The sequence below is a fragment of the Alligator sinensis genome, unplaced genomic scaffold, assembly GCF_000455745.1.
Source record: "Alligator sinensis unplaced genomic scaffold, ASM45574v1 scaffold125_1, whole genome shotgun sequence".
NCBI lineage: Eukaryota > Metazoa > Chordata > Crocodylia > Alligatoridae > Alligator > Alligator sinensis.
The window spans coordinates 241,862-264,565 of record NW_005841893.1 but is presented as its reverse complement, the minus strand read 5'-3'; the positions used below and the strand labels follow the sequence as shown (position 1 = coordinate 264,565).

The 22,704-nt window shown below is 48.1% G+C and overlaps 1 protein-coding gene across 11 annotated transcripts in view; it reads left to right on the top strand.

Annotated features, from left to right (window-relative positions):
* The window catches only part of LOC102374542 (mitogen-activated protein kinase 10), a 258,167-nt gene that overhangs the window by 221,123 nt on the left and 14,340 nt on the right, over positions 1-22,704 (top strand). For all 11 annotated transcript variants that reach the window (XM_025197293.1, XM_025197290.1, XM_025197289.1 and 8 more), the window contains 2 exons: positions 18,475-18,538; positions 20,709-20,786. In XM_025197293.1, the coding sequence (XP_025053078.1) occupies positions 18,475-18,538; positions 20,709-20,786 (142 nt within the window). The remainder of the gene's footprint in view (positions 1-18,474; positions 18,539-20,708; positions 20,787-22,704) is intronic.

The following is a 22,704-nucleotide window of genomic DNA, read 5'->3' as shown; positions in this document are numbered from 1 at the left end:
TTCTTAAGCACATTTACATCTTGCACCTAACCTCTCCACTGATCTACTGTATTCATTTCTACTTAGAAGAGGGTGAGGTACATCTGTTTTCTCATACTGTCCTTGGCTCCACTTCATGTAACAAGCACAAACACCTTTCTTACATATGTGCAACTGTAACTTATTGACTCTCACCACTAGGTAGCATTATAGCAATGCACATCCATCCCTATTTTCCTAGGATCCTATATTGTATCTCCCCATCCTAGTCCTAGTTGGTGATGTATTTACCCCACAAATCTGTAGCAATGCCAGTAGAAAAGAGGCATATAAAGAAGAAACATTTCTTTCCATCTCCATCTTCTGCAGACCAAGCTAATGTTTCCTCCAATCTTGTTTTCCACAAATATATACTGTTAAATCTTCTATACACAGCTAATTTTGCCTCATACAATATGATGTGGTGTCACAGGCGGGATCCTACAGGAGGGCCGTGATCTCCTTAAAGGCCCCTTCCCGTGCCAAGTTGGCCCAAGGGCACCCTCAGTTTCTCGTCCGCCACGTCTCTGATGTTGAAATATGTTAGGGAGGCTGCCTTTTCTGCCCTCTTGGGCACGTCTTGCTGTAGTCTCTGCCTGTGGACTCACAGACCCCTCGTGGGTCCTGCTCTACAAATGGGTGCTTCTGGGGCACCCTAGCCTTAGAGGCTATGCGTGGCTCCAACCACCCCTTGCGACATGTGGCTTATGTGATTTTGAAGTGAACATGTTTTTTTGTCACCTCTCTGGTAACATCAGCAAAAATAGTACAGCCCTCATGGATATGGTGATTCTTCGAGCCTCTTGTCTATGGAGTGTTTAGATCAGGGGCATTGGCTGAACAATGTGAGGAAAAACACATTGCTGTTGCCCTTGTGGACTTACTGGCTGCATTCACACATGGCATAGATGTTTGGTTCCTCGCGGACAACTAGTGGTGGCACACCTTGTGCCGTCACTAGTTTTTTCTGAGGAATGCCTGTGCCACATGCACTCTGGCACATGGCAAGCTACCCCAGGAGGGGTAGAGGAGGTTGGGGCCAACACTAGGCTGGCCCCAGAGGATTTACTCCATAGATTTCATAGATTTCATAGACATTAGGGCTGGAAGGGACCATGGAAGATCATCAAGTCCAGCCCCCTCCCCCAGGGGCAGGAAGTCAGCTGGGGTCATAAGATCCCAGCAAGATAAACCTCCAAATTTCTCTTGAAGGCGTTCAAAGTAGGTGCTTGAACCACCTCTGATGGCAGGCTATTCCAGACCTTGAGGGCCTGGACAGTAAAGAAATTCTTCCTTATGTCCAGCCTGAAACGGTCTTACAGTAGTTTATAACTGTTAGACCTTCTCATCCCTTGGGATGCTCTGGTGAACAAACATTCCCCCAGGTACTGGTGGTCACCCCTGATAAACTTATAGGTGGCCATCAGATCACCTCTGAGCCTGCGCTTTTCCAGGCTGAAGAGCTCCATGGCTCTCAGCCTGTTGTCCAGAGGTCTGTTTTCCCGACCTCTGATCATGTGCGTGGCTCTTCTCTGGACTCTCTCAAGCTTCTCCACATTCTTTTTGAATTGTGGAGCCTAAAACTGAATGCAGTACTCCAGCTGCAGCCTCACCAAGGCTCAGTACAACGGGAGAATGACGTCCTGGGATTTGCTTGAGAAGCATCTATGGATGCAAGCCAGCGTTTTGTTTGCTTTACTAGCCGCAGCATCACATTGAAGGCTCATGTTCATCTTGTGGTCAGTCCTGACACCCAAGTCCCTTTCGTCCGTAGTGCTAGCCAGTGTACCACTGCCGAGCCTATAAGGATGCTGCAGGTTTTTCTTCCCAAGGTGGAGAACCTTGCATTTTTCAGTATTAAACACCATCAGGTTCTCCTCCACCCATTTCTGCCTGTCCAAGTCAGCCTGGCTCGCCCTCCTGTCCTCAGTTGTGGATGCTTTACCCCAAAGTTAGGTATCATCGGCGAACGTGACCAGTCTGCTTCTGACTCCAATATCCACATCATTAATGAAGATGTTGAACAATATAGATCCAAAGACAGAGCCTTGAGGGACGTCACTGGTCACAGGGCACCATGACGATTGACTTCCGTCAACCACCACCCTCTGGGTCTGACCATGGAGCCAATTCCCCAGCCAGCGGATTGTGGTGGACCCGAGGATGCAGTTGGCCATTTTTGCCAAGAGGTGATCCTGGGATACCAGATTGAAGGCTTTTCTAAAGTCAAGATAAACAACATCAATCTCCTCTCCCTTGCCCAGTGATAGGTCACCTGGTCATAAAAGGAAATAAGATTGGTCAAGCAAGACCTACCCGCAATAAACTCATGCTGGCTATCTCTCAGGATGTTGCCATCGGCCAGTCCATTAAGAATGGCCTCTTTCATAATCTTTTCTAAGACCTTCCCCGGGATAGAGGTCAGGCTGATGGTCCTGTAGTTTGCTGGATTCACTTTCCTCCCTTTCTTGAAGGTTGGCACCACATTGGCCTTCTTCCAATCTTCGGGCACTTCACCAGAGCACCAGGAGTTCTCGAAGATCCATGCCAGGGGCTGAGCTATGATGCTAGCCAGCTCCTTGAGTACCCTGGGGTGTAGATTGTCAGGGCCGGCTGACTTGAAGGTGTACAGCCTCTCAAGGTATTCCTTCATGAGGTCAGCATTGATGAAGGGGAGGGAATCTCCCTCACTCGGGCCTCCCTGTCCCGTGACTCCCATGGGACTGGTGAAAGATCAAAGCAAAGTACCCATTTAGTAGGCTGGATTTTTCCTGGGCATCAGTTGTCAGTTGTCCCATCTGGTTTAGCAGGGCTCCAATGTTGCCCTTGCTTTTCTTCCAGCTCCCCACATATCTAAAAAGGACTTTTTATTATCCTTGATACTAGTAGCCAGTTGGAGTTCCATCACAGCCTTGGCTTTCCTGGTTCACTCCCTGCAGGTCTGGACCAGTGCAGAATATTCCTCCTTGGAGGTGGATCCTGTCCTCCATCCTTTGTAGGTCTTTTTTTTCAGATGCAGGAGGTCCACTAGTTCCTTGCTGAGCCAAGGGGGCTGCTGTGCCCTTTTGCTGCCTTTCCTCTGAGATGGAATAGCCTTAGCTTGTGCATCTAGGATCGCTCCCTTGAGGAGCAACCACTCTTCCTGAACTCCCCTTCCCTTGGGGTCATGGTCCCTTAGGGCCTCACCGACGAGCCTCTGAACTTGTCAAAGTCAGCTTTCCTAAAGTCAAGGACTTCTGTATTGCTGACTGACTTACCAGCTTTATGGCGGATGGTAAAAGTGATCAGCTAGTGGTCGCTGTCGTCCAGCTTCCCAACAATCGTTAAGTCACCGATTAGGTCATCCCCATTTGTCAGTACTAGGTCGAGTAGCACTTTACCTCTCAGCTTGTAGACTGCTTGTGTCAAATAGAGGTCATCCACGCACAAGAGGAAGCTTTGTGACTATGGTGATTTGGTCAAGAGCTCCTTCCATGAGATGTCAGGGCAGTTGAAGTCACCCATGACAACCATGCATCGGTAGCATGTGGCCTCAGCCAATTCCCTGGCAAGTTCCTGGTCAAGCTCTTGACTTTGGGTGGGAGGTCTGTAGTAGACTCCCACCATTGTGTCCCCTGTGCCATGTTCCCCATGGATTTTAACCCAGAGGGTCTGCAGTCGTCTACTCTGGTCACAGTATTGGCGTGCAGGGATGCGTAGCTCTCCTCGACATAGAGATCTACACCTCTGCCCCTTTTGTCCGTTCAGTCTCTCCTGTACAGGGTATAGCTGTCTATACCCATGGTCCAGTCATGGGTGGAGTCCCACCAGGTCTCTGTTATCCCTATGACATCGTAATTATTTGTGTTAAGCAGGAGGACAAGTTCCTCCTGTTTATTCCCCAAGCTCCTGGTATTCGTGTATAAGCAAGCAAGTGTCCCTTTGGGGGCCCTTGCCTTGCCTGCAGATTGTTCCAGGGCTGGGGCAGAGGTGGGCGCCCATAAGTGCCTTGGCCTGCTGGCTTTGCAAGGGTTGCTCAGTGGGCCAGCAGTGGCGGTAGTCCCCCCGTCTCCTGGCAGGCTTCTAGAACCTCCTCCCCAACAGAGAGAGGTGGAGGCCATCTCTTCCCAGCAGCTCAGTGCCTTTCTCGCCAAAGAGCAGGCTGTGGTCATGGAAGCCAGAGCCTTCCCAATGACACCAGCGCCACAGTCTTTGGTTTACTACCTCAATCCTCCTGTCCCTCCTCAGCCTGTAGCCTGAGACTGGGAGGATAAAATAAAATACCACCTGCACCCCCAGACCCTTTAGCTCCACTCCCAAATCCCTGTAGCACCTCATAACCTGGCTGGGAGCACTCCAAGCTGTGTCATTGGTGCCCACATGGATAAGTATCATGGGATAGTGGTCAGTGGGCTGGAGGAGCTTAGGGATCTTCTCCACAGTGTCTTAGATATGGGCTTCCGGGAAGCAGGAAACTTCTCGGGCTAAGGGGTCAGGACAGCAGATTGCCCCTTCTGTCACCCTCAGGATGGAGTCTCCCATGACAAACACTTTGCGTTTTGTCTTGGGGAGAGCGGGGGTGGTAGCCACAGTTGGGCCTGTGTTACCTGCGGGAGCTGGCAACTTAGCAGGCTCTGCTGGGGCTGCAAGACCTGTTGCAAAGCTCCAGCGGGGCGGGGACCTTGGTGCAGCGGGTCTTGGGGCCCTTGACCACCTTGGTTCAACCCCTTGGCTGGACAGAATGGGAAGTCCCCAAGTCCTCCCTTGTCCTGGAGGGAGACCGTGGTCTACCCTCTGTCTCCCAGGGGAGAAGGGCCTGGCAGTAGCAGACCTCACAAGGGAAGGTGGCCATGCTTCTGGGCACCAGAGCCTGAAAAGTGACAGGCAGCCCCCTCAGCTGAGAGCCAGAGACTCTGCCTATGTGGAGCCCAGGACCATGGGCTCCGTCTGGGTAGAGGCCTCTGAGGAGCCAGAGGGGGAGGCCGCAGGCCCCAAGGGTATCCTTGGGTTGTGGCTCATGCCCATCTGTGGCATACCACTGGTAGGCCGGCTACAGTTGGGAATGCCTACCCAAGGGGGTTCACAGGCAGGGCTGCAGGCCCTTCCGCTCACCCTCCTGCGCAAACTCCATGCTAACTCATGCACCGGGCAGACAAGCACACCTGTTTGCGCAGCTTGTTCACACGGCTCCAGTTGTGTGACTCCCTGGGGGACTGGACCAAGCAGGAGCCGGGGCGGGGTGAGACCCTCCTCGGCTCCGGCTTAGCCTCCCCCTGCGGCTAGGCTGTGGCTAGCCCCTCCCACCCACGGGCCCTGCTTACCTCCTGCTGCTGCTGGGGGTCAGCAGAGGTGCTTTTCAGCAGTTGGGGGTCACTGCGGGGCTTTAGGGAAGTGGGGGCGCAACAGGCTTGCACCCACCCGTCTCACACCACTCCCAGAGCCTGTCTGACTTGGGACCTTTGGGGCCTCCTGGGGCTGCAGAGGAGGCGATTCTCCCACAAGGAGCCTGGCCAGCAGCTGCAGAGTAGCTGTACTCTGGAGCTGCAGAGTAGCCATCCAGCCCGGCTCTAGTTTTGAGTGGCTCATGCTCCTCCTGTGTGTGCTACTCTGATTTTTTGACCCGTGGATAAAAAAAAAACACAAACCCCTCTATGCTACTCCATTGCAGTGTGGAGAGCATTTGAACGCATAGTATGTGGCCCTATAGAGGTGTCTGCAGTGCCACATATTACATGGCTGTATTCATCTGGACATGGTCATTGTGTGGCTAAATAGGACGTGGCCATCCTTGGCTTTCCAAGAACTGACCTCTGGCACTTTTCATACAAAAACAATACTATTCTGATGTATATAGAAGCACCCACAAATGCCTCCCTACTTATTTTTAAGTCAATAACAATAAAATCAATACACAACTGGATTTGTCACAAAATGAAGAGACATTTTTTATTCACCCTACTTTTCTGAGGATGCAAACCATTTAACAGATTGTTTAACTGCAAACTATTACATTTTAGATCCTCCCTTGCCTCCAGGACTTGAATATAACTACCTTAGTTGCCCAACTCTGGTTTGTATGACAAGCAACACTGATTGTCTGATCTGATGTCTGAACAAGCTTTTGATGCTTGTTCCTCGTTTTAGAAATGCTCAGTCCCAAGACCTTCTCAGTCTTGGCATTAATTCAACTGTTGGCCTGTAGGGTCAGGCCAACACTCAGGATCAGAATATCGTGCTGTTAGATAGGAGGGCATGGTGTACAATTGCAGATGCATACATACACAAATCAAATAGGTACACACACACACACACACACACACACACACACACACACACACACACACACACATATACACTACCAACTCAGGCACATACACATCCAAGATTACCAGCCTAGGCACATGCATGCCTATCACCAATTCAAGCACATACACACTACACACACCAAAAATGAGACCAAATCAGTTACCAACACCCACACACCGAATACACACACATGGATCATTAATTCATATATCACGCACCCAATGACATATATATTCACCAGTTCATGCACATACCACCCACATACACATACACACTGGTGAGTTCCTAACTTGGATGGTACGGTGTGTACGTGTGTGTTTGAGGTACTTTGGATACCTAGGGTGCTTGGTGACTATGGGAGGGGGAATCAAGGGTCAAAGATCTCCAAAAGGAGGGGAAGGAGGGAGATGGATGGAGGTTAAAATGAGTGAGTGAAAGTTTCTGGGGCCAGGATTAGAACCGGCAGACTAGAGGGGAGCTGGGGTTACTTAAGGTCAAGTGGCCCCAGGGTTACTCGAGGTCACTGGTGCAAGGGAAAAAGTCTGGTGGCAAGGAGGAGACAGCCAGGAAAGAGAGAGAGGCAGAAAGCTGAGAGATTAGGGGGCAGATAAGTGGTGACAAGGAGGAAACAGTCAGGAAACGGACAAAACCTCAACTCGGGGTTTCAAAATAACAGGTTTATTTTTAAACAGACAACACACTACACAGCCCCTTGAGGTTATTGGTGCACACTCACACTTACACTCACAATGGCAGCAGGAGAAAGAGACTCACTGGAAGGGTTGGAGTCCAGGTAGGGAAGAGAAACAGAGTCCAAGTCCTTGTTTGAAGAGAGGGTAGGGGTGATAACTACTTATCCAGGCTGGAAAGGGGTCTTTGTCCAGCAGGTGTTGTCCAGATGGGGTCGCTGGCAGGGCCTCTGGGTGGATAGGTGGTGTGGTGTGGCGCTGGTCCAGATGGAGAGGGCATCCCATTGGGTCTGTCCTTACTGCCCCCTTTTATAGGGGCAGACCTTCTATGACCCTAGTGGCAGGGTGTATGCCCAGGCAAGGGTTAGCCCCTGGTGTACTGAACATGTGCATTCCAGGCGAGGACATGCAGTTTCAGGGGTCTGTAATGGTGAGTTGGCTGGTTTCTGCAGCAGTCTTTGTCTTCCAAATCTTGAGCCAGGGAGGGTCAACGCAGGGTGATGGTTGGGTTGTCGAGTTGATTGTTCGGTCATTCAGAGGGAGCTATTTTTAGACCTACTGTCATTGTCTCTCAAGCATCCTCATTCATCACCATTCATTCAGGAACGAATTTACATAGGAGGGGTAGGTATGAGTCACACAGTTACAACATCTTATATCACGCAGCCAATGAGGTTAATCCGAGGCGCGATTATTGCCAGTTACAACATCTTACACACCAGGGCATGGGGATAAGATGGGCACAAGATGGGAACCTGACACACAAAATGGATACTTGGCATCACTCATGGAAACCCACACTACAGGCCTAAATCATACAATGTTAATATGAAACAGTAAGAATCAATGCACAAATGATAGGAATACAATAAATACAATATAAAACAGTAAAATCAATACAAACATAACAACATTATTTACAATATAAAAAGGGGCTTATTACAATAATAGCATACAAGAACATAGCTTACCTAGTACTACTTGTAATCACTTATAAGGGATAGAGAGGGCAGAGAGAAATTCATACATGGTTAGGGGAAGGGGAGGGAATGTATTTCAAACTAAAAAAAAATAAAAACTGGGGGTTTTGCTACACAACAGAGGCACAAATAACAGCTGAGTGAGGGAAGAATTTGGCTACATGGGAGGAAGGAACTGTCAGTCCCTTTCCCTGCCCCTTTAACAAATATACCCATGACAATAACTGGCTGTAATGCAGTAAAAAGAGACTATGCCAGCAACCTGGGCATCTGCTTAAACTTACTAGTTATTAACTTTCCTTTTTTATTATAAGGCAAGTGTTCTTGATCACAAGATGTTAAATCTAATTGTCTGCTTTTGGTTCATCTCCCCACTTTTAAAACTGATTCCCTCCTTTGTTTTTGTTGCTGCTGTATTTCTTTAAAAAAAACAACTCCAGTTTAGAGAGCAAATTGCTACCCAAGCAAGACAGCATAACTGTATTTAAAGTCTGGTCCATTCTCTTGTTTTCATACCAATTTAACTGTATATCCATTCTGAATCTGGTATAGTTAAAGCAGTGTAAGTCCTTACAGCAGGGGTTGGCAATCCCTGGTACATGTGCCAGAGCATGGCATGCAAGGCCATTTTGCTTGATGCCTACAGCTGGCCCAGGCTCTGGGCAGCTGCTGCCGGCCACAGAGCCCAGGCAGCTCACAGCAGGTGGAGGGGAGGCTTCAAGGCCTGCTGAAAGTAGCCCAGGCTCCGTGGCAGGCAGCACCTTCCCAGAGCCTGGGCTAGCTGTGACTGGCAGCTGGGAGGCTGCAACTGTTGCACCAGGGTCTAGAACCCTGGTCCAGCTCCATGGCTGGTGGTGGCTGTGCACACATCTTGGGGTGCATGGCAAGGAAGGGGCTGGGGCAGTGCAACCCCAGCCCCTCCTATCTACCCAGGGCACGCATGCACCCATCACCAGCAATGAACTAGGCCAGGGCTCTAGAGCCCAGTGCAGCTGTTTGCAGCCTAGCCTCTGCCTGCTGCAAGCATCCCAGGCTCCATGACAGGCAGCAGCTTACACGTATGCCTTGGGGTGCATGGTGGGGAAGGGAGCTGGGACAGCGCAACCCCAGCCCTTCCTCTGCTGTCCACCTGGAGGTGCACATGCACCCACTGCCAGCAATGAAGATCAGGTCCCTTGTGACTCCCCTGGCTTGCCAAGTTGAAGCTTGGGTCAAGGTTGAGGTGGTTTTGGCACTCCAGCCAAAAACGTTGCCGACCCCTGCCTTATAGTATAAAGACAGTCTTGGACTGGGATGGCAGAGGTTGCACTAAGTGGGGTTGCACTGTTTTAACAGTTTTGTAAAACAATACAGCTGAATTGGTACACATTGTACCAATTGTATCTAGAAAAGCCCTTAATCACATTAAGCAATACCATAGGGACAGGTGCCCATTTCACACTCTGTTAAGGTCTCAGACACTACAGTCGCTCTGTCAGTGCCAGTGTATCAATGCTTACATTAAAGACATTTTGTTCCTTGGCCCCCTGCTGAGGCAGCATGACCTCCTGACATTTAATGAAATGCAGTTTCTGTGAACACGTGTGCACTGTGCAATCCTTGTTCCATTCTCTGTGAAGTAATATGCACACTGAAAAGGATGGGGATTCAAGTATATGCTGAAAATGGCATGTCTCTTCATATTCTAAAATAGTGGTTTTCAACCTGTGGTCCATGGATCCCAGTGGGTCCACAAACTATGTCTAAGGAGTCTGCAAAACATGACTAAGATCAATCAAAAATATGGGAATCAAAGGAATCTGGACCTCTATTCAAAATTTCCAAAGGGGTCTGCACCTCCATTTGAAATTTTTGAAGGGGTCCAAACATGAAAAAAGGTTGAAAACCACTGCTCTAAAGGCACTCTTGTAAAGTAGGGGAAGGAAAAGAAAAGGGATTTGTGTGTCATTCACTGTGTGCCATGTTGTGTGCAGCATATGAGGTAATAATTCTATGTGTACTTCTTAAGATTTTGAAATCCAGTATAAAATCTAGCACTAAACAGAGACTTGGCAGCCAGCATTACCTAATATTCAACACGACAATTAGCTGATCGTCATGCTAAGAATCTGGGTGTGGGTTACGTCCCCACTAGACACATCAATACATGCATGAATGCACTTTAGTTAATGCACATTAAATAATCTAGTACCTCTGGGTGCCTGTACACAAGTGCAGAGGCTGCTTCAATGCACTGAAATTACAGCATGTTGGAGTAGGCTTGATCAATCAAGTCTGCTGGAGTGTGGCAATTATCGTGCTCCAGGAGCCTCCTGCTTCTCATATATCAGCATCCCTGCACTTCAAAATGGCAGTGGGGGTGCTTGAACTAAAGCACTATGCTGCAGTGCTTTAATTAGAGCAGCTTTAGGAGCAGCTCTAATTAAAGTGCCACCCCCCGTCCCCTCCCAGAGCATGTGTAAAAGTGCGCTCCATTGTGAAGTGCTAAGAAAATGGGCATTAGCCTGTCTTAGTGTACATTAACTAAAGAGCATGGGGTACTTATATGCATGCTCCGGGATTGGGGCTCTGAGAGCTGCTCTAATTAAAGAGTCCAGAGTGTCTCTTGTATTAGGATCCCCACGCTTAAAAGTGGTGATGTGGCACTTTAGATAAAGCTCATTTGATTTTTAAACGCGGGGATGCTAATACATGAGACACTGGAGGCCACTGGAATGTAGTAATTACCACACTCTGCTATAATTACAGCACATCAGAGCAGCCTTGTTGTCTGTATAGGCATCCATGGTTTTTAAGTGACACTTAATGTGTATTAGTCTATTTTAATACACATTAACTAAATAACACAGGGTTTTTAGTGACGCTTTAATGTTCATCAAAGTATATGTGTAGACGTGTCCATTCTGTTTGCAAATCTCCCCTTTGCAGTCCCATTTGCGATGGAGAAGGTCATTTGTAGATTGCATATTACAGTGAAGCCATACATTCTTCACCTCTTGCATATGGATCCTTTACTGGTCTAGAGTTCTGAAAAGCATAAAGTAAATATCCTCCATGAAAATCTAGGATTTATTCTTGTGAATTATATGAATGTCCAAAGGAATCATGTAACTTAATGTCTGATTCTTATTCTGAATATTAGTTTTTGGCTGCCAAGTTTCTGCCAAGAATTGAATTTTAGTGGCCAAAGCTCTAAAAGCCCTTAGAAAGGCAGGTGATTTGGAGACATTCTCTTCCAGTCTCTTATTGTCCCTGTGTCTCTGACAGAGAAATGGTGGTTCTGCTGATGTGATTCAGAGTACAGTCCAGCCAAATGCATCCTCACACAACCACCACCAAATGCTAGAGCCAGCTGCTTAATGAAGCAGATTGCCTCTGTAGCTGTAATGTGAATTCATAGGTCTCTTGAGTTTTCTCTTCTTCCCAAGTACTCTCTGCTTTTCTCATTAGGAAATTCATGTTGTAGGGTTGGCAGGGTGTCTGAGTGATAATCTGTCAGACACTGATCTGGAGAACCCAGGTTCACACCAGCCTTGTCAATAGGACTCTGTTTTTATTTATTTATTTATTTTTTTTAAGGCTGAGTGGTAAACTTCATGATGCAGGAAAAAGAGATCTCTAGCTGGGTTTTCAATGGCTTTGGCTGAATCCAGGCTGAGCTTTTGGGTCAATAGCTGCTGCAAGCCTGACTTGCAATCAGGGACAAACAAAGGTCATGGCATTATTAAAAATAAAATGGCATCATATAGCTGAAGGGTTCTTATCTGATCTAACCTGCTGAGATGGCAAAACCCTATCACAGGTCACAGCCAGAACTGCTGAGATCCCATTCCCCTTTTAACATGGCAGTGTAGACTTCCCCTCCATGACTTGCTTGGGGCCATGAGGCCATGTCACAGGTCACAATCAAATCTAGTATGTTATTTCACTGCCACACCTCTTCACTTTGGAATCTTGCTACTACCTGCTGGAACACCATGACCTCATCTCAGTTCACAGGCACACATCTGTTAGTGTACAACTTCTGCTAGCTCCTGTGGAGGCCCTGCAGCCATGAAACAGCCTTTGTTTGTTCATTGTGAAACACAGTGCATGCTGTATGTATACTTCACATGCATGTTGAAAAGGGCTTGGCTCTGACAACTTAAAGCCCATCTTCTGTGTACACTGCGTTGTGTTCATATTATGCGGACAGCAGTTCATGGGGTGTAAATGACTTTTTATGGACTTTATGGACCTGGTATAAACCCACAAGTAGAAAATGCTACTTGTGTAGATCTAAGTTAGTAGGAATAGTTATGTGATATTATATTGTAGTTTAGTCTATATTAGACTATTTGGCTAGGTACAGACATTCAGAAAGTCTGAGGTGGAATCAATCCAAGTTATGCAGTTTTCTGTAAGTGGCGTAGTTTAGATTGGTAGTAAACAGAACAGACATTCACTCTTTGGTGCGGGGGGAGGAGGCAGGGAATCTTGAGGCAGGTTCTGCCACTTTTAAAACAGTCCGTGTGTGCCAAACTTCTTTTCTGTTACAAGTATAGATTGGTTTCTGATCACTTATACTGGTAAAAGTGTAATGTATGTACCTGGCCTTTGAAAAATAGGATATAATCTTAGTAAGTAAAGACCTTACTCAGTTTAAAAGGGCCCGCCAACAGCAAAAAAGCCACAGTTAGGCTCCAGGAGTGGCGAGAGATGTGCGAGTGAAAGCCTGCTGTGCCCCCGCTCCCCTGAAGCCCCCCAGAGACCCCCCAGCCGCCGCAGAGCCCCCCTGCTGACCCCCAGCACAGCCAGAGGTAAGTGGGGCCCATGGTGGGAGGGGGTTAACCCTTAGAGAGTGGGAGGAGGTGGCTGAGTGGGAGCCAGGCCGGGTCTCACCCTGCTAGGCCCCTACCTGGCCCAGCCCCTCAGGGAGAGAGAGAGGTAGGGGGAGGGTACTCACCATCCCTCTCCAGTGGGGCAGGATCCCCCAAATCCCAGCCAGGGCCTCCCCAGCCCAAGAGCAGTTCCATCGACGGTGGGCCCCCTGCACATGCACGTAGTTTAAAAGGGCCTGCCAACAGCAAAAAAAACACAGTTAGGCTTCGGGAGTGACAAGAGACACGCGGGTGAAAGCCCACTGCACCCCTGCTCCCCCGAAGCTCCCCAGAGACCCCCCAGCAGCTGTGGAGCCCCCTGCTGACACCCAGCACAGCCAGAGGTAAGAGGGGCCTGTGGTGGGAGGGGGTTAACCCTTAGAAAGTGGGAAGAGGTGGCTGAGTGGGAGCTGGGCTGGGTCTCACCCCACCCGGACCCTACTTCACCCAGCCCCCTAGGGAGCCATGCGAACAGGCTGTGCAAACAGGCGTGCTTATCTGTTGGTGCATGAGTTAGCACAGAGTTCGCACAGGAGGGTGCGCAGGAGGGCCCGAGGCCCTGCCTGTGCGCCCCCGCCCTAGGGAAGCCAGTCTCATCTGTAGCCAGCCTACCAGCGGAATGATGCAGATGGGCATGCGCCACACCCTGAGGGTCCCCTTGGGGCCTGTGGCCTCCTCCTCTTGCACCTCAGAGACGGCGACCCAGATGGAGCCCATGGTTCTGGGCTCCACGCAGATGGAGCCCCTGGCTCAGCTGCGGGGGCTGTCTGTCCCTTTTTCAGGCTCTGGGGACTGGGAGCATGGCTACCTCCCTTTGTGGGGTCTGCTCCCTTTTGGGGTCTCTGGCGCACCAGCTGGAGGAGCCACAGTCCAGAGACTGCGTGCCATCAGGGACTGTGAGCAGGAGATAGACTCCTACTGCCAGGCCTTTCTCCCCCAGGATCCAGAGTGTAGACCACGGTCTCCCTCTAGGACAAGGGAGGACTCAGGGACCTCCTCTTCTGTCCAGCCAGGGGGATGGACCAAGGTGGCCAAGGGCCCTAAGGCCCACCGCACCAAAGACCCACCCCGCCGGAGCTTAGCAACAGGTACGAACCTCTTGCAGCCCCAGTAGATCCTCCTGAGTTGCCAGCTCCCGCAGGCAACACATGTTCAACTTCAACTACCGCCCCCACTCTCCCCAAGACAAAACATAAAGTGTTTGTTGTGGGAGACTCCATCCTGAGGGGGACTGAGGGGGTAATCTGCTGCCCTGACCCCTTAGCCCAGGAAGTCTGCTGCTTCCCAGGGGCCCATATCCGAGACATTGCGGAGAAGATCCCTAAGCTCCTCCAGCCCCCACAGACCACTATCCCATGCTCCTTATTCATGTGGGCACCAATGACACAACTTGGAGTGCTCCCAGCCAGGTCATAAGGTGCTACAGGGATTTGGGAGCAGGGCTAAAGGGTCTGGGGGCACAAGTGGTGTTCTCTTCAATCCTCCTAGGCTTGGGGTATGGGCTCAGGAGGGAAAGGAGGATCCAGGTAGTGAAGCAAAGATTGCAGCACTGGTGTCATTGGAAAGGCTTTGGCTTCCATGACCACAGCCCGCTCTTTGGTGAGAGAGGCAGTGAGCTGCTGGGAAAAGATGGCCTCCACCTCTCTCCACTGGGGAGGAGGCTTTTCTCAGCCAGGCTGACCTGCTCTACCGAGCTTTAAACTAAGTCCACCAGGGGACGGGAAGACTACTGCCACTGCTGGCCCACTGAGCAACCCTTGCAAAGCCAGCAGGCCAAGGCTCTTAAGGGAGCCTGCCCCTGCCCCAGCTCTGGTACAATCTGTGAGCAAGGCAAGAGCCCCCAAGGAGACACTTGCCTGCCTGTACACAAATGCCAGGAGCTTGGGGAATAAGCAGGAGGAACGTGTCCTTCTGCTTAACGCAAATAATTACAATGTCATAGGGATAATGGAGACCTGGTGGGACTCCACCCATGACTGGACCATGGGTATAGATGGCTATAACTTGTACAGGAGAGATCGAGTAGATAAAAGGGGTGGGGGTGTAGCTCTCTATGTTAAGGATAACTATGCATCCCTGCAAGCTGATGTTAGTGACCAGGGTGGATGACTAGAGACCCTCTGGGGTAAAATCCATAGGGAACATGGCACAGGGGATGCAATGGTGGGAGTCTACTACAGACCTCCCTCCCAAAGTCAAGAGCTTGACCAGGAGTTCACCCGGGAACTGGCTGAGGCCACATGCTCCAGGACCCTGGTTGTCATGGGTGACTTCAGCTACCCTGACATCTCATGGGAGGATCACTCAGCAAAATCCGAGTGGTCGCAAAGCTTCCTATCGTGCGTGGATGACCTTTACCTGACTCAAAAAGTCTACAGGCCAATGAGAGGTAAAGCGCTGCTCGATCTGGTACTGGGTACTGGGGATGACCTAATTGGTGACCTAGTGATCGATGCAAAGCTCGGTGACAGTGACCATGAGCTGATCACCTTCACCATCCACTGTAAAGCTGGCAAATCAGTCAGCAACACTGAAGTCCTTGACTTCAGGAAAGCCAACTTTGACAAGCTCAGGAGGCTTGTCAGTGAGGCCCTAAGGGACCATGACCCCAGGGGGAGTGGAGTTCAGGAAGAGTGGTTGCTCCTCAAGGGAGTGACCCTCAATGCACAAGCTAATTCTATTCCATCTCGGAGGAAAGACAGCAAGAGGGCACAGCAGCCCTCCTGGCTCTCCAGGGATCTAGCAGACCTCCTGAGGCTAAACAGAAAGGCCTACAAAGGATGGAGGATAGGATTCACCTCCAAGGAGGAATATTCTGCACTGGTCCGGTCCTGTAGGGAGCAAACCAGGAAAGCCAAGGCTGCAACTGAACTCCAACTAGCTTCGAGTATCAAGGACACTAAAAAGTCCTTTTTCAGATATGTGGGGAGCCGGAGGAAAAGCAAGGGCAGTGTTGGACCTCTGCTAAACCAGATAGGACATCCGACAACTGACGCCCAGGAAAAAGCCAACCTATTAAATGGGTACTTTGTGTCGGCCTTTCATCAGTCCCATGGGACGCCCATGCTCACTACGGGACAGGGAGGTCTGGGTGAGGGAGATCCCCTGCCCTCCATCAATGCTGACCTCATTAAGGAACACCTTGAGAGGCTGGATACCTTCAAGTCAGCCGGCCCTGACAATCTACACCCCAGGGTACGCAAGGAGCTGGTGAGCATCATAGCCCAGCCCCTGGCATGGATCTTCAAGAACTCCTGGCGCTCTGGTGTAGTGCCTGAAGACTGGAAGAAGGCCAATGTGGTGCCTATCTTCAAGAAAGGGAGGAAAGTGGATCCAGCAAACTATAGGCCCATCAGCCTGACTTTTATCCCAGGGAAGGTCTTAGAAAAGTTTATTAAAGAGGCCATCTTAATGGACTGGCCGATGGCAACATCCTGAGGGATAGCCAGCACAGGTTTGTTGCGGGTAGGTCTTGCTTGACCAATCTCATTACCTTCTATGACCAAGTGACCTAACACCTGGACAAGGGAGAAGAGATTTTTGTCATAGATCTTGACTTCAAAAAAGCCTTGGATCTGGTATCCCATGATCACCTCTTGGCAAAACTGGTCAGTTGTGGCCTTGGGTCCACCACAATCCGCTGGCTGGGGAATTGGCTCCGTGGTCGGACCCAGACAGTGGGTGGGATTGACGTAAGTCAATCGTTATGGTGCCCTGTGACCAGTGGGGTCCTCCAAGGCTCTGTCCTGGGACCCATATTGTTCAACATCTTCATTAATGATATGGACATTGGAGTCAGAAGCGGACTGGCCAAGTTCGCCGATGACACCAAACTTTGGGGCAAAGCATCCACACCAGAAGATAGGAGCGCAATCCAGGCTGACCTGGACAGGCTCAGAAAATGGGCGGACGAGAACCTGATGGTGTTTAACACTTAAAAATGCAAGGTTCTCCACCTTGGGAAGAAAAACCTGCAGCATCCTTATAGGCTCGGCAGGGCTACACTGGCTAGTACTATGGAAGAAAGAGACTTGGGGGTCATCATTGAGCACAAGATGAACATGAGCCTGCAATGTGATGCTGCAACTAGTAAAGCGAGCAAAATGCTGGCTTGCATCCATAGATGCTTCTCAAGCAAATCCCAGAACGTCATTCTCCCCTTGTATTCAGCGTTGGTGAGGCCGCAGCTGGAGTACTGTGTCCAGTTTTGGGCTCCACAATTCAAAAATAATGTGGAGAAGCTTGAGAGAGTCCAAAGAAGAGCCACACGCATGATCAGAGGTCAGGAAAACAGACCTTACGACGACAGACTGAGAGCCATGGGGCTCTTTAGCCTGGAAAAGTGCAGGCTCAGGGGTGATCTGATGGCCACCTATAAGTTTATCAAGGGTGCCCACAAGTACCTGAGGGAATGTTTGTTCACCAGAGCGCCCCAAGGGATGATGAGGTTGAACGGTTATAAACTACTGCAAGACCATTTCGGGATGGACATAAGGAAGAATTTCTTTACTGTCCAGGCCCCCAAGGTCTGAAAAAGCCTGCCATTGGAGGTGGTTCAAGCACCTACATTGAACACCTTCAAGAGTAAATTGGATGCTTATCTTTCTGGGATCCTATGACCCCAGCTGACTTCCTGCCCTTCGGGCTGGGGGCTGGACTCGGTGATCTTCTGAGGTCCCTTCCAGCCCTAATGTCTATGAAATCTATGAAACCTTGTGATGAGTGCATATGCATAAGGTGCAGAATTAAGGTTGTACCTCTTATATCTAGCTCTCAGCCTTTCAGTAGCAGTAGGTACTATAGCTGGTGAGAGTGCATGAATTGCTTAAGATTTCTATCCATGCTACAGTAATCTCTGTACTGGATGCTAAGCCACAAGTTTTCATTACTTGCTCTGAGTAACTAGACCAGGAAATACAGGATTTAAGTACTGGCACCAGAATCTCCTTTATTTCTGTCTCCAGTTCAAAGTCTATTAAAAGTCAGTCCTCTGTTTTCTTTCAGTGAGATTTGGATTGGGGCATCTGTGCATGAGGAGGAACTATAACACTTGAATTGTGGTTCCTTCTGCTGCACTCATTCACTCCAACTCACTCATATTCTCCATGTCAGTAGTTAATATTGTACCAGACTTCTTTTGCACCCTCAGCAGCATCTTATGGAGTAGTGGTCTAAAAATTCTCAGAGTAGAATTTAAATCTCTGGTGAACCAGAAATCAGCATAGTTAGTCATCATTTGATAACAATAATCCTCTTAGGATCCAAATGGTCATCTGCCCAGGATGTACTTAGAAGTCCATGGGGGTGTTTGTGAACAGGCAAATCCCATTCACTCAATTTATACTGCTCTTTTAAATAAAACATTTATCAAGGAGGGAATGGGACCCATGGATGATTAGGGTTGAAGATGATTCATGGTGGGAATATCAGTGAGCCTAGTAAAGCTAGCCATACCACGTCTTAGAAAACAATAATAATATGGGGATTGAAGATGCAGAAAGAATTAAAGGACCTTCATTTATACCCTTTAATCTCTAAATATAAACAAAAAATAGAAACTGCTTTAATTTCAGTCATTACTACTAATTATTTATCAATATAATGGAATTGTCTATTCACCTATTTTTTCCTTTTGCTCTACAGCCTCCTCCACAGATATATGACAAACAGCTGGATGAAAGGGATCATACAATTGAAGAGTGGAAAGGTAATCCTATTTTAAAAATATGCAGCATTCAGACCATATCTTGCTTTCAGACACAGCACTACAATTCCTCAATAAATCCTTTGAAGCATGGAAAAGAATTTCACCCCATGTTTTGTTAGTAAATAGACAAGAAGCTTTTTTTATTATTATTATTTTGCTTTTCACCTGCAGTCTCCAATGGATTAAAAAAAGAGCATGAAGAAGAGGTACACTTTCTCATTTATACATTTTTAATTTATGATAGGGTGTGGCCTAGTGATAAACTGGTTTAACGAATCTGGGTTTAAGTGGATAGAGCGGTAGTAAATAGACCTCATGTGGGCCATTTCTTGAGGGGTGAATTTCACCCCAGAACAATATTTTACAAGGTCCACTGATGTTGTTCATCAGATTAAACCCACCCACTGTTGGAATGTAGCAGCTTCTGGTTTGGGATACCACACCTGTTTTAACAGTATTTCCACTGAACAGAAATTCAGGCCAGCAAGTGAAAAAGAAATGTATGCTCATTTGGATTTTGTTGCTGTTATTTGAAGTGCTATAACTAGAGCAAGGCAACTAGGCCAGGCACCCTGGTGCCAGCTTGGGGGGGGGAGGAGGGAGGAGGGGAGGGATGGAAAAAAAACAGCTGTTGTTATGGCCACACAATCACACTGGCAGTATGACCGCAGCAGGAAGTTTCAGCTGCCCCTGCGTGTCATGGCTGCCCTGGGTGCCCAGCTGCATTGTTATACCTATGACTATTTGCATCAATTAACATTTTTGGTATATGATTTGACACATGGTCCACAGTGATTTCATTGGAGCTCCCCTGGTAGAATGGCACTGCTGCACATGGGTAAAATGGCAGGATCTAGTCCTATATTTATATGGAGAGAACTACTGAAATTGAGGCGGCAGGCAGCTGACTTCATTGGCCAGTTGCAGGGCCTGCTGCAGGTTTATCATGGTAGGGCTCCCTATGCCCCCAGTGGCCCCACCCCTAACTGCTGATTGGTCAAGAGGGCTGTCAGTGATGCAGCTCAACCACTCACCACCGATTGGATGTGGTGGGGCTGTGTGACAGGCAGCCCTCTCAGCCAATCAGCAGCGAGGGACAGGGGTAGCCACCGTGTTAGTTGCTCCCCTTCACACTGGCAGCTCAGCCCCCCAGCCATACAGGCTGCACGGCTGAGCTGCAGTGGCCATAAGGGTTTTTATTATTTTATTTTTAAGGGGGGTTTTTTCGCTGATTTTGCAGACCGTGCCTAATTTCATAATTGCCACCAAATCGTGACTTGAGTAGGTCCCTGTTTATACACATCCTTTCCTGATGCAGCAGGTGCAGTTTAGTGAAATGTAGAGCAGCTGATTCTTACACTAATTGAACTTGAGGGGATCACTCAGGGAATATAATACTATTCAAAAGGATAAGGTGTTGCAATTGGGTCCACTGTAAGCAGCACTACAGTTACTGTGCCAACTTTATGTATGAACAGTAAATATTAAAACAACTCAATTATTGTGCTTTGCCATCTAGGCTTAAAAGCATGAAAAAGAGTGGATCTTGGACATAGGAGAGACTCACTAAAGCTTAAGTGAGCAAAACGAGGCTGTCAGGATGCCAGAAATCTCTCTCATTTTCCAGGGAATAAAATAGGGCTGATGAGCATAAGAAGTAACAGGAAACAAAACCCACACTGGTTACACAAATACCAGTCATGCATGGAGAAAAATTGGTTTAATACTTGCATTCTTATATGACAAAATCATCTGGAAAGGTTTCACAAATGTCAATATGTATAGTTTAAAGGCTGAGATATGTGGCCTGTGGTAATATATTGTAATGCATTGAATCAATGGTTTAAAACTCCCCAGTGGGTTTGGTATGAAGAAACAAGTGACTCGAGTTACTCTTGTGCAGCATGATGAGTATGTTATGCTCATGTTTGCTTGGCAGTTGATGGATTCAGAATATGAGTTAAATGACAAGAGTTACTAAAGTGATAGAATATATGCCAAAGCAGGCTGTATGGGTTGAGCAGCTGGAACAAGGATAGAGAGAGGCCGTCAGCTGAGAAAGCAAGATGGTTGATTTAGAACCTAGCATACGTTTATGAAAGCATTATTTATGGCATTACAGTGTTTTATGAATGGTTCCTTTTATAATTGCGTTGATTGTCTCTCACAGAATTGATCTACAAAGAAGTAATGAATTCTGAAGAAAAGACTAAAAATGGCGTAGTAAAAGGACAGCCTTCTCCTTCAGGTACTCAGCCCCATTGAATAACCTTAATGTGTTTTCCACAGCACCAAGAGAGAGCCCAAATGCTGCAGTGGCCCCAGCATCTGAACCTGAAAATGTATTATATAATTCAGTGCTTTAAATGAGTCGAGTTTTATTAACTGAATGCCAGTGGCACATTAAGACTTAAAAATGGGCCACATGGATTCCAGCTGAGATTATCAAGGTTGTTTTGGGGATTTTTATAATGACTGTACAGCCACAACAGTGAGACAGCATTGAAGGGGAACTGAAGAATGGTTAACTGTTTCAGAACCACAAGGAAAAAGAATATCAGTGGTTCTAACTTACATTTTTTGTGAGGGATATTTTTATTTCACAGTATGGTGGTTAGAATGCTTTATTAGGGCTTTATGCTGTGAGCCACACAAATGTTAATTGGTGTGAGTGCTAGCCTGGAGTTTGGGGTAGTCAGACCCTTAGTCTAGAAGCCTTTTCTGACTGCCCCTCACAGCTGTGACTTGCCACTAAGAGGCCTGGTGAGCAAGGGCAGGACTAGGAGCTGTAGCTATGAGTTGCCACTATGGCAAATGGCTGACAGTGGTTTGAGATAAACCTGGCTGAAAATAATATCAGCCTTAACTGATTTGGCTCAAACAGGTTTATACAGTGTCTGTCCCAGACCCTTTGCTGGTTTAAGATAACCAGACATCCTGAGCATCCCAGTATGCTCTCTGGGCTGGGCAGGGCTCTCTGTTCCACTGCAGGGCTGACCCCTCCCCTCTGCTCCCTGGCTGGAGCTGTGGACAGAAATGCACAGAGCATCTGCCTGGAGCTGTGAGCTCAGCACAGACTTGTAGGCACACAGCATCTGCTTAGCTTCTCCCTGCTAAACAGGGATTATTCCCACCCCGCCATGCCTTTACGCAGACACCTCAGTATTAGCTAGCAGACCGCATGCTGACTACTGTCCATGCTGTGGGAGAGGACAGAGGCAGACTGGCTTTTTGGTGCAAATCCACACCAAATGTCCTTCCTTGGAAGAGCTGTTTAACAAGAGGTAAGGGAGAGAGGTTTTGTTTTCTTAATGAGTTGATAAACATAAATTTAGGTGTGATAAACATTCCCTTCTGGGCAGCTCAGGAGCAGGAGAATAATCAGTGTCCTGCAGGGGCCTGGCTATGTCCGACTTCAGCTCTGCCCTGTGGAAGCCAAAGGAGGGCTGCTCTAGTGACACCCCCTCCCCCCCGGCAGGAAACCTGAGCCTTAGGCTAGAAAGCCTGAGCCACTGCAGGCATGTCCCTGCATTTCTGGGATGTCTATGTGGGTTACACACTGATTTAGCCTAGCCAGGCTAGACTAATCTACAAAGACTGAATCAATTCAGGCTCAGGCTTTTTGAATGTCTGCCCCAAGCCTACAGGGTTGGTGACCCAGGGCACGCTTCTATTCCTGCTTTAAGGTCTAGGGTGTAAAAAAATCCTGAGATACAGGAGGATTTCAGCTTGCACAGAACATCTCTTGGGTAGTGCAGATCAGAGAAAATCATGCCCTGGAGCAGCGTAACATTGATCTGCATATGAGTGTTTAAAACCACTTTAGGGTGTTAATCTGTGGACACTCCAGGGGTTAACAGCCTCCCAGAATTACCGTGTAATAAAACGTATAGTTTACTGGATTAGAAGGGATAATGGAACTAAATTCTCATTGGTTATAAAAGAAAATGATTCTACTGAAGTCCATACAATTACATCCTTAGCACAATTACAACCTTAGCACAGAATTTTGCATCAATTAATCACCAAAATTGTACTACGTGAATATCAAATAGTCAGGCGTATTACTAAATGTATCTTTTCAGTAATGTTAGAATAACCTACGTTCAATGTTGGTGGAGCTTGAGTACGAAAACAATTTAAAGCAACTATATTTTCAAATCGGG